Source organism: Spermophilus citellus, assembly GCF_964194105.1.
Source record: "Spermophilus citellus genome assembly, chromosome: 10".
Lineage (NCBI taxonomy): Eukaryota > Metazoa > Chordata > Mammalia > Rodentia > Sciuridae > Spermophilus > Spermophilus citellus.
Window position 1 is genome coordinate 65,535,798 of NC_138197.1, and position 13,070 is coordinate 65,548,867.

At 37.0% G+C, this 13,070-nt stretch overlaps 1 protein-coding gene across 2 annotated transcripts in view; it reads left to right on the plus strand.

The window, feature by feature from the left end:
* Positions 1–13,070, plus strand: part of ANO6 (anoctamin 6) — a 202,438-nt gene that overhangs the window by 117,534 nt on the left and 71,834 nt on the right. For both annotated transcript variants that reach the window (XM_081310060.1, XM_081310061.1), the window contains 4 exons: positions 7,948–8,013; positions 9,144–9,431; positions 9,638–9,751; positions 11,908–12,023. In XM_081310060.1, the coding sequence (XP_081166186.1) occupies positions 7,948–8,013; positions 9,144–9,431; positions 9,638–9,751; positions 11,908–12,023 (584 nt within the window). The remainder of the gene's footprint in view (positions 1–7,947; positions 8,014–9,143; positions 9,432–9,637; positions 9,752–11,907; positions 12,024–13,070) is intronic.

The window sequence follows — 13,070 nt, forward strand, 5'->3', positions numbered from 1 at the left end:
GCATTATTGAAGGATTAACAAAGGTTAACAAGTGGAAAATAAAATGACAAACATCATTAATTTGCCTAGCAGAGCTATAAGAACATTTGAAATTATCTGTGCATATTTCATTAATATCAACCAATTTGTACTTAGTCATTGCAGCTTCTGCTTTTGACACCAAAAAAGCTGAGTGCCATGAAGAAAATGTTAGGAATTGGTGTTTACAATCAGTATTATTACTGTGCAATTCACAGGCAAGTCCTTTACAACAGTGACTTTATTAAGCCAAAATGAGATGTGTAATGTGTAATCTAAGGTACTTAGGGACAGAAAACTGCCTTAATTGTGCTAGTCTGTCTTTTGTGATTTTGATTGCTTTATTATTTATTTTTCTGACAGCTTTATCCATCTCTTAAAAGAAGTATAAATAAAATTTCACTTTCTGGACACTGGTAGGTGCTCTTGTCCATTTTCACCGAGGGCTGGTGGAGCTCTTGGAAACATTCTCCACCAGCAGTAATAGAATCGTGTATATTTCTTGTAATGTACATAAGTCCTCAAAGCAGTCACTTTGGCTTTAATAGAATTCTAGTAGGTTAAAAAAAATTAAAAAAATAAATCTAATGGCAATGCAGATGAATTTGCTCCCCTAGAGATACAGGAATTTACAGCACAATTTAATTTATGACAAGTTTGTGTTTTTTTTTTAAAGCTAGTAAGTCTAGTTTAATCATTTTCTGCTGCCAAATACAAATCATAAGCCATAGGCTAGGTTCAGATCTTATATGGAAGGTTTTCCAACAAGGCTCATAGATAATTTTTGGTTAAAAATTGTATGGCCTCAGATATTCATTTATTCAACAAATATTTATTGAGCAATGGCTGTGTCAGCCAATATGCACTAGTAATTATCTTTCATTTTTAACATGGTAGACAGCTAGCTCTACACTAATTTTTCAAATGTCAGGAAGAGTTACTTGTGCAAGTATAAATTCTACAGAGAAGTAAAGATGATTTCATATTAAAGACTTAAGCAATCTCTTCTTAAGCAGGCAGTCTTTTCCTGTTATGTGTCTGTTTGACCAGTACAACACATATACTAATTTACTTTAGCTTTCTGACACACTAAAAAATTGATCTGGTTTGATCAATTTTTAAAATATTCTACTAGTTTTTCATGAATTGCCATGCCAAAAGAAAATAACAAGAACTGTCTTATTAAAGTAACACCAAGATGATATAATAACATGTTTAAGCAAATATAAATGTCCTATCCTGATTCAACTGTTCAAGTATTTATAGTTGGTGGTGAAATAGAGGGCATTATAAGCTAACTCCAAGGTCTACCAATTACCTCGAGATAAATCAGGTAAACATCTCAGGAGCTGTTTCTAAAGAGCTAAAATAGATAAAAACTAACATAGATAAAAACTAAAATGAGATAAATTAGTACAACCTTTCTGGAAGGCAGTATGGCTATACATATTAAAGAACTTAAAATTGAATACACTCTTTGATTTAACAGTTCTACTCTTAGTACTATATCCTGAGGAAGTAATAAAGGATGCACAAAGATTGTTCTACAAGGATTTTCATAATAGTGAAAAAATATAAACAATCCAAATATGTAATAATTTGAGGTTGGTTAAATAAATACAGTGCATATCCCTGAGAGGATATTATCAAGGCTTTAAAATGAGTTTGAGGGAAATGTTTCTGATGTTGTCTGCATCTCTGATAGTCACATGTGCCATTCACGCTCCACAGTGACCTTTCTTATTATTCATAGAAATGGGGCTAGCAAGAAGAGAAATGAAGAGGTATCTGTCCCCTTCAGGGGATGAAAAGGATATGTATTCATCAGTTACCAGATAATTAGTCCCAGGACCAGGATGCCAAGTAGAATAGATGAGTCCAGAAGAGAAGGGCAAGTGATTCAGTGTTAATATCCATTTTTCAGTCCCACCAGCAGTGTATGAATGTACCTTTTTCCCCACATCCTCACCAACACTTATTGGTGTTTATATGCATAATAGCTGCCATTCTAACTGGAGTGAGATGAAATCTAAGAGTGATTTTGATTTGCATTTCTCTAATTGCTAGTGATGATGAACATTTTTTCATGTATTTGTTGGTTGATTGTACATCATCCTCTGAGAAGTCTCTCTTCGGGTCCTTGGCCCATTTATTGATTATTTGTTTTTTTGGTGTTTAGCATTTTGAGTTTTTTATATACCCTAGTGATTAATGCTCTATCTGATGTGTGAGGGGTAAAGATTTGCTCCTAAAATGTAGGCTCTTTATTCACCTCATATTGCTGGTGGGACTGCAAATTGGTGCAACCAACATGAAAAGCAGTATGGAGATTTCTTGAAAAATTGGGAATGGGACCACCGTTTGATCCAGCTATCCCTCTCAACCTAGATACCCTTCAATAGATGAATGGATTAAAAATGTGGCATATATACACAATGGAATATTATTCAGCAATAAAAGAGAATAAAATCATGGCATTTGTAGAGTTAGAGAAGATAATTGTAAGTGAAGTTAGCCAATCCCAAAAAACCAAATGCTGGATATTTTCTTTGATATAAGGAGGCTGATTTATAGTGGAATAGGGAGCGGGAGCATGGGAGGAATAGACAAACTCTAGATAGAGCAGAGGGATTGAAGGGAAAGGGAGGAGGCATGGGGTTATTAATGATGGTGGAATGTGATGATCATTACTATCCAAAGTACATGTATGAAGACATGAATTGGTGTGACTATACTATGTACACAACCAGTGATATGAAAAATTGTGCTCTATATATGTAATAAGAATTGCAATGCATTCTGCTGTCATATATAAATTAAAAATTACATAAAAAAACCATTTTCCTGTAAAAATGGGGTCAGTGGTATCCCACTGGAGGGACTGGGGTCATTGGATACACAGAATAGGTTGCAATTGTCTATTTTGACAAATATTTGTATTAAAAGGGAAAGGCAAGCCTCTAGTACGTTTGCAGGATAATTTTTTTGTTTTTTAGGATCTAAGAGAAGCTGAGCATTTTAGAAGGCAGAGAAAGGTTAATGATAGTGGCTAATGATTTCTAGGGCTTATTATATGCCAAGTGTCATGTTATATACTTTATACCCAGAATCACATTTAATCCTTCAAGATGAAGCTATTTCTTCTCTGATTTTTATGATGAAACCAAGGATGCTTTGAGTTGAAGTTATTTGCCCAATGTCTCCAGGCTAGTGATTGGCAGAGCTAGCATTTGAATTTTGATTCTCTGAATATAACCAGTATGCCCAAAGGTAAGAGGGAAACCAAAGTTGCAAAAGTTGAAGGGATTGTTTTGTAGACTAGAATCTGAGAGGAAAGAGCTCCTTGAACGTGATGAGTTATAGCCTGAGTTTAGAAATTCCATATAGAGAAGGCACCAGGTCTAGCCTGTACTATTCAGTGTGTTGTGTTCATGTTATGTCACTGATATGATCAAGACAGGAGTAGTTTGTGTTTGGTATGTTTGATGACAGAATGGCCCAGCTTTCTGAACCTTACCCCTTTTGTCATCTCGTAATTCAAATTCCTGAAGTGTCTAGGAATCAGTTCATGCTCTGGACGTTTCTGTGCTGTCTAATGCTAGTACATTCCAGGAATAGAATGTACTTTTTCCTCACTGTATCAGATAATACAAATGAAGGTTCATGGAAAAGTCAGGGAGCTAAGAACAAGGGAATGCAGTTGTTGTATGGTAGTACCTAGTATACCTCAGTCCGTTTCTACATGATAGGCAGCTATCAGCCAACCATCTGCTCAGTTTATTCATTCATCTGACATTCATTTTGTAGGCCTGTTCTGAGCATTAATGATACTTTAAACATAAAGACTAACATCTCCGGGAATAGGTAGTAATTAAAGAGCAGGCAGAGTCATAGAAAGATTTAAAATTCTTAAGAATAAGAAGCATTTGAAATGTTTGTTGGCTGGGGAATAAGAGCAATGAGAGCGCAATGAAGAGAGAAATAGAGATATTACATAACTCAAGAAGAGATATAAAAGGATATACTTCAGATATCAAGACAGATGATGTCTAGCTATTAATAGGTAGAAAGAAGGAAACCTGCATGAGTTCACAGTGAGCAGCTGCCATCTCCTCTGTAAGGAAGGAAGGTAGGTAGGTCCCCTGCGGAGCATGCTGGTCTGCAAGTTAGATATGCATCAGGAGGAGCACCTTGGAAGTGTAGAACGCTCCCTGGCAGGTGGCTAGGAGCCACAGAGGAGATAGGTGTACATTGTGATAGGCCTGACTGTGATGGCAACTGTGAACTTGTAACAAGGCCAGTTGATGTAGTTATTTGACTTGTTTCTTACCAGCAGTTAAATCTTAAATACCTGTTAAGCCCTGGAGAAGCCTCTCTTCTAAGCCCGTGGCCTGAGCTTTCATATCCCAGCTGTGAAATTTCTTGTCTTCTATAGGGTATACAAGACACAGGCACGGGTCCTGCTGCAGCCTGCTAGTGAGAGCATGTCAGCTTCCCCATGCACATCCTCAGGGTGAGTCACCTCCCCTGAAGGAGAAGGCCTCATGGTGTCCAACCCTTGCAGAATACTTGCTCCTCTATTTATAGTGATTTGGTTTCAGGGTAACAGGTTTTCCCTAGTTCATGGCTATGCTCTCAGTGAGGGTTCTTGCTTGAAAGTAACAAAAATAGCTATAAGTTAATAGATAAGGAATTTATCAGGGAGATGTTAGGAGCTCATAGATTCCCCTAAAGAATTCGACAAATAAATGAGTCGAGGCAGCCAGCAGACAGGGGCAGAAGCAATTCTTCACAGACAGCCATGAAAAAAAGTGTGGTTACTGCCCTGGACACAGGGCTGCCATTGGCACCATGGACACCAACTCACCAGCAGTAGTCATCAAAAAATTCTGCCACAAGCTCTGCCTCTTCAGTCTCTGGAATTGGCATTTGCCCTCTCATCCACCCCAGAATGATTCTGTTTGCTCTGGCTCCTTAGTGTCTCTAGCTTCCTATTCAGAGTCTGGAATGGGTGGTCTGATTGGCAAAGTATAGCTCTTCTGCTGGTAGTTGAACGTCACAAGGCACCAGGAAAAGGAGTGTGTACATTTTTATCTGATATAATAGATATAGTAGGAGCTGAAATGTTGAGTGGTCATTTATTCTGGTATTTCATGTAATAGATGGCTATTACAGTGCCATGAAATACAAGAATAAATGTTCCAGTCTTTCTCTTGAGAGGAAGTCTTAGATCACTGGATGCTGAGTTTCTCTGTAATTCTCTGTAACAATAGAATAAATTCTTTGATTCTTCAGTATTTTGCAGGTTGCCTAGAAAATAGTGGAACCTCAGGAAATGTTTGTAGAATGAATTAATAAATGTTGTGGGTTTTTTTAGTACAATAGCCACCCCCACCACATACATTATCTTCAGGGAACACATTTCAAGATCCTCCCCCACCCCCCGTGAATACCTGAAATCATAGGTAGTACCAAACTCTATATATACAATGTTTTTTTCCTATACATAGGTACAAAAATTTAATGTTTTTTTCCATCTTAACTAAGCATGTCTTACACACTGTGGCTGTAACTTTTGCAGTTTGAGGTGTGACATCAAGCTAACATGAATTTCTTTTTCCTTGTTCACAATTTCACAGAAAATTCATTCTTACTGTAGATCTTAGCAACCTCAACCACATGACTTTTTTCCTTATGAATTCAAGAACTCTCACCTTTTCACTTCAAAGTAGTACTTTATGGTTTCTCTTTGGCATATTCAAATCATCAACATCAAGATTCTTGTGCTTTGGGGCCATTGCTAAGAAAAATGAGGGTTACTTGAACATGGCTTTGTGATATTGAGATAGTCCATTTTATAAACAAGATGACTACTTAGTGATAAATGGGTAGGTAGTGTATACAGTGTAATTACTCTGCATAAAGGAATGATTCACATCTTGGGCAGGATGGGGCAGAATGAGATTTCATTGCATAAAACCAGAGCAGTGTACACATTATTTTAAATAATTTTTTTTAAAATCAGCTTATTTCTGGAATTTTTCATTTAATATTTTTAAACCTCAGTTGACAGTGACTCACTGACATGACAGCAAGCCAAGACCATGTATATTCTCTCAACAATCATGTATTAAGCATATAATTTGTGTCAAGCACTATGTTGAACACTGTTTGCAGGATCAAAATGTTTTTACTCAATGGTAAATAAAGGAGTAATCAGAAACCATACAAGAATCAAAATATGAGGATTTGGATCTTGAGTGAAAAAATGCCTCTTAGATAAGAAGAGGAATGAATCTTCCCAAGTTGAGGCTGTGAATATGGCACCAGAAGGGTAGAAAGAGCTGAAAATCTCCCCAGGACAAATTGAAGGGATGGTGGCGAGCAGGGAAGAGGATGTGAGTACCTGCTGGGAGCGGAGTGGCACTTCAAGTGCTCCGTACCCCCTCCTGACTCCAGAATTTTTAGGCCAGTTGCTTGCTCACTTTAAGGGAAGTCGCAGCTTTCACTGACCCTCCTGTAAGTTACTTTAGTGTAAGCTCTAAGTGTTACAAGCAATAAATGTGCCATGTAACAGATTATTAAATAAAACAATTTTCTATTTAGGATATTTCTGCAAAACATGTCTGGATTCAAATTTAGCCCAACGCCAGGTATATTTTTTTCATCTTTTTTCATATGGCATCATCTATGTCACATTTGTTAGGTGAATTCCATGCTCTATTGTCCCTGGCTGCAGCAGCTCAACCCCACCTTCACAGTAGGTAGATCCTAAGGAGGCCTGGCTGCTGGACCTGTGGATTGTCTTGACCTTAACCCAGCAGTTCCACCCTAACTTGTGACTGCTGAAATAGTAAACACACACACACACACACACACACACACACACACACACACACACACAGATTTTTTTCAGTGAAAGATTGGTTTATTTCCTGTCATTATTGGAAATGGTTATTATAGTTCACGTGCTTTATGTCACCTAAGTCATGACATTGAGAGTCTAAAAAGGATTCTAGTGAGGTTTTCTCTGTTTAGTAGATGAAAAAAAAATGAGGCACAGGGTTTTCAAAAGTGTCCTGTCATGGTCATAGAGATGATAAGTAATGAGACCTGAGTTTGAACCTAAGCATTTTGGTTCAGATCTTGTATTCTTAACCTTTATATGTACGCATTTTCATTTCCTAAAGCAGGATAACTGCTTCATCATCAAATGTGATCTTTGAAAGGTCAAACAAGTCTCCACTTTTACATGCTTTCCTTTCATTAGTTTGGCAAAAGCCTCATCATCTGAAATTGAATATCAATAATTGCAGTATACTCTCATCTTTGGAATCAGCCATGTGACGTGGACAGATGTATTATCAATTAATTCCCTATTTTATCAATTCAGATGGTTATAACTTCATGAATAATTTAGTTCAAATTCTCTGAATTTTTTCAAAATTATCTGTGGTGTTCAGGCATTCAGGATGAAAGATGCACATTTAGTAATTAAACCATTTGAATGCCTAGTATGGAAATAAATTTTTAAAAATTTGAAATCTTTAACACTGAAAAATGACATCAAAGAATGGAATTAAAAAAAAAAAAAAAAAACCTCTTGTATACTCTTAGGAGCCAAAAAGTCCTTTTTGGCAAGAGACTTTTACTTACCTCAAAGGGCAAGAAATTCCAACAGGACAACCAAGGGCCCTCCAGAGTTTTGGGGAATGCAAAAGCATGCCCACCATTCTTTGGAGATCCAACACCTTCAAATCCCCAATGGAGAGAGCAGCTTAATTGCTTCAGTTCCATTATGAGCAGATGAATCTCTTTATCAGGACATAACTAGTTTGCTTTTGTATTATTTTATTTTTAAATGAAACATAATTGTTTTTTCTGCCTTTGGTAAAATAAAGGTCTAACTTTTTTTTTTTTTTTTAACAGAGAAAAAGACAAGCATATGAATCTAACCTCATCTGCCAGGGACTGCAACTAGAAGCAACAAGATCAGTAAGTGGTAGTCTCTTTGCCAGCCTCAGCTGACTATGTTCTTGGGAATTTGCATGGCACTTGGAATTCAAGGATGGCAGTGGCAATGTGCAGTCCTGGCCAGGATGCTGTCATAGACGGGAAAAGGAGTTAGTCAAAATTGACATTCTATAGGAGATATTATTTTTTTCTCATTAAAGACCACAAATTTTTTTAATAGCCAAGGAATTTAATAATGAACACTTGTACAACAGATTATTTCTTCCTTTAAGAAACTTCTAGAAGTTTTTTTAACTATAAAAATCATAGTTTATGGTAAAAATGAGAATGTAAAAATAGGGAAAATAAAAATCATCTGAATCTTAATCACCCAGAAATAACCTTCTGAAAGTCCTTCTAAGAAACTTTTCTGTCTTCAGATATGTATATTTCCTCAGATGAAATATGCACATAAACATCAAGTAATTGAACCATTTGACTGTCTAGTATGGAAATTAAAATTTTAAAAATCTGGAGTCTTTAATGCTGGAAAATTATATCAGAGAATGGAGCTTAAAAAGTCCCATTTGTGTACCCTTACCAGCCAAAAAGTGTGTTTGTGTGTGTGTGTGTGTGTGTGTTAGCCCTTTCAAAAGAGGAATTATTATTTCATGGTTTCATAATTTGCTTTTCCCTTAATATATAATAAAAGCGTTTCTATACCAATAAATATTATTCTTTGGCGTTTTTAATGGCCAAATAACATAATGAATAGATATATAAGAAATTAAGCAGTCCATTTCTAGTTTTAGAAAATTAAAAATTTTTATTAGTTATAGCATTACAATGAGTGTTCTAGTGTTTCTATGTCACTAATTTGGATGGAGTGATGGACGAATTGGTAAGGTTAGTTTTATCATTTAAAATGTTATTTTCATAAAAGAACTCTGATAATGATTTGAATTACTTTGTTAATTCAAACTAAGGAGTTATCTTAAAATTTTATATGGGTTTACAAATCTATTTTTATTTTATCTTCGCTCATACTGGTATCCTCTGGGCTTATGTATTTTTTTTTTTTAACTACCAGCCCATTAAAAAAAAATGTTTGTTTTAAATTTTTAAAATAGTTGGTTTGATTTCCTGGTCCATGTTTTATTCTTCCCTTACAGGTTTTGGATGACAAGATTGTATTTGTTAAAGTACACGCACCATGGGATGTGTTATGTACATATGCTGAGATCATGCACATCAAATTGCCTCTGAAACCCAATGATCTGAAAACCCGGTCCTCAGCCTTTGATAGTTTCAACTGGTTTACCAAAGTCCTCCGAGTAGATGAACGTGTCATCAAGCCAGAGCAAGAGTTTTTCACTGCCCCATTTGAGAAGAACCGAATGAATGATTTTTACATTGTTGATAAAGATTCCTTCTTCAATCCAGCTACCAGAAGCCGGATTGTGAGTCTAAACCAAATTTAGTTTCTGTCTTGGGGTGATTTGGAACCTACTGTTGAGTAATTAGTGATTTGATTGGTGTGGTCTGATTTTTTTTTTTTTTTTAAGCAGAAAAAAAAAAAATTCCTTCAGATTCCTGTTAAGTAGTAAACAGTGACTGGATTGGTTTGTTGTACTCTATAAACCACATTATTTTGGAATCGTTTTAGGTCTACTTTATCCTCTCCCGAGTGAAGTATCACATGGTAAACAATGTTAGCAAGTTTGGGATTAACAGACTTGTAAGTTCTGGAATCTACAAGGCGGCTTTCCCTCTCCATGATGTAAGTCAAATAACAAAAATGAAGTTAAGAGACCTAATGTGTACTCTTAGTGTGGACAAGAGAAAAGGACTGACCTTCCTCAACTTACGTCTCTTTCTTGGTAACATAGAGATAACATACTGAAGGCTGGAGTTGTAGCTCAGTGGTTGAGTACTTGCCTCACAAGTGTGAGGCACTGGGTTTGATCTTGGCACCACATTAAAAAAAAAAAAAGGCATTGAGTCCATATTACAACTAAAAAAAGATAACATACTGCAAGATTATAAACTTGCTTAATGCAAGAAAGAACCAGACTGTTTTGTTCGCTAGTGGATCCCAGGCATAGAGAATATGCTGTGTTTAAAGGAGTAGATGGATGAATGAGCCGTTTCTTTCTTGCAGTTTACACACACTGCCAGACAGATGAGCAGTCACCCTATATGAGCATCTCTGGGGCTCAAAGTCCTATTCTGACACTTCCTAGCTCTGTGAACCTGTGAAAGACACATTTAGCCTTTCTGTGCCTCAGTATCTTCATTAATAAAGTGGGAATAATAATATTCCTTCATAGAATTTTTATGATGATTAATTAAATTAATCCATGCTTATGTTATTCCTTAGCATACAAGAAGTACTGTGTGCTAGCCATTTTCATAATGACTGACAGATATTTTTTATCAACCAGAAAAGTATGAGTTCTTTGTAACCAAATAGGTGTTAGAAATTCTCATTTATCATTTTCTGCAACACAGACTTCTTCCCTCTTGAAATACTATTTTCAAATCATTCCCTGTAATTTTCAGGCCTTTAAAAAAGCATCTATTAGGCATGTGTCACAATGGCAAAATCCCAGATTGGTGACATTTTTTAAGGACTACATGTGGAGACCACAGCAACCCCTTGAATTGAATTGCACTTCTTTATCTGGTAGCATCTCATATTAAGTGAAATTTTAAAAATGTGACTGATTTAATGATTCCATAAATGCAGGTACATGATGTCTGAAGTTGTTTACATAAATTCTGTCATTGAAATAAATACCACATTTCATTGCATTGTTACTTTGTTATGTTTAATCAGTTTATCAACCTATAAAACCAAAGAAAACAAGGACTGAGATTGATTAGTACTACTGTGTAGTATGTTTATGATGAATGAGGACAATACTGAAGTGCACAGTGTATTAAAACTAGGACACCAAACAGCTACTCGATACACTTGACTAAACAGACAGGGGAGCTGGTTGGAGAAGTAGATGCTGAGCTTCCTAAGAAATCCTATTTGGCCATTCAGGCTGACAGTCTGCATGTTTTATTTTTATGCTCCAGCAAAAATTAACAACTGTAGTGTGATATGAACTTTGAGGACACTTGTAAGTAGTTGTTCTGAAGATTAATTTGGAATGCCAGAGTTCTGGAGTGTTTGGTTGACATTTGCCCGCGCCCAGGTCTTTTCCACTAAAGCATCTTAGAATCGCAGTGGTCCCACATCCTGGTCAGGGAATGATCCTGTGTGGTGGTTGGGAGGGAAGTGGGTAGAGGTGAAGGCCAAGACTAGGCAGGGTGGTAATTGGGTTCTAGGATATGAAGAAGGAAAAAGAGTCAGACGGGGGAAAGGGTGATTGAATGTAGGCAGAGGCAAGTTTTTTTTTTTTTTTTAATAAGCTATATAAATAATATGATGTCAAGTTGCTTTGTTGTTTATATTCTATATGTTGTTATAGAATAATTGCTGAATTGGGAAAAATGAAACCTGGGTTTTAGAATTGGCCCTGCTGCAAGCTTGTCCTGGCCCTGGTTCCCCTATTGCCCAAGGAGACTAGGCTTACAGATGTTCCTCCATTGTGGTGATTTTGTCACTTGGGTGGCCCAATTCTTCATTGTTCAGGGCTCCCCCATGAGTAGGCTGGTAAGCATCCTTGGGGCTCCCACTGAGTTCCTACATTGCTTCCCAGAATCGCAACATCTGAGCATTCATCTCTGTCTACATTCACAATTAGTCCTAAGAGAGAGAGTAGTAGCCCTGATTTAGAATCAGTAAAAAAGGTATTTCCATCCCTTCCAGCAAGTGAGGGCCCCTTTTTACAAATGGCTGTGAAGTATTAGTGCCACCTTTAATAAACACATTTGTGGAAACATGATGATTATGGTGCTCATTAGTCTCCTTTTGCTTCCCAGTGCCAATTCGGCAGTCGGTCAGAGGACCCCAGCTGCCCTAATGAAAGGTACCTTCTGTACAGGGAATGGGCTCATCCTCGAAGCATATACAAGAAGCAGCCTCTGGATCTTATCAGGTGAGTTGTTGTAGAGAACCCTGTAGTGGGAAGCATTCAGGGTTATCTTCATAACATGTAAGTATGATGATATTCAAGACATATTGCCAACCATGGAAGTTCACCCAGAGCGCTGAGCTTTGCACTTTTTAGGGTGTTTTACTGAGGCTTCATTTCCTAGGCATGATCAACTGACTCATCACCCAGTTGACTTCGCTTCTAGTCCCTTCCTATTCCTGCAGGTATGGCCAGTATCACGTGGTTCATAGCCCTAACTCTAATCATGTGATTGGTCTCTCTAGCATGACCAGCCCTATTCTCATTCATCTCATTAACATAAATTAGGGCCCACTATGACTCACTTCCTGGGCATAAACTATCAGATTTGGTCTGAGGGGCCCACCATGAATAAAAAGACTTTCCCCTCTCAGGATATTCCAAGGGGTTAGAGGTAACCTCCCAAGAACCAGGAGCAAGGACCCACCAAATTCCTTATTGCACAGGAATAAATGTTAGGTTTAGTTTATATAATATGGTAAGACAAGTAAATTTTCACTGCTTTTCTGGATGTGCTGTTAGGTACTATTTTATTTTATCTCACAAGAAATATTGACTAACTGGGCAGAGGGGTGTTGTCTTCTCACAACACCAACACTAACTGCTCTCCAGAAGCTTTTGTTTGGGTGAGATGGAGGATCATTGCTGCTGGATAGACAAAGAACAGCCAAACACATACACATAAGCAAATTTCTTATTAAAAAAAAGGAGAAAACTTTTAAATTGGAATGAAATAACAGAATAATGAATCTGGGGGATGGGTAGAGAGTTAGTCAAAAAGTTATCTTGGAGTAGGTAACATTTGAACTGAGAACCAAATAGTGAAAAAGGATCTAGTATCTTGAGGATTTGGAAGAAGTCATTCCAGGAATAGGGGTAGCTAATGCAATGGCCCTGAGCACAGGTTTATTTGACAAGTTCAAGGAAATATGAAAGAGCAGCGCTAATGTGAAAGGGATAAGGCATTAAATTAGAGGGGTAGCAGGAACACAGGAAGGACTTTAGACTTTA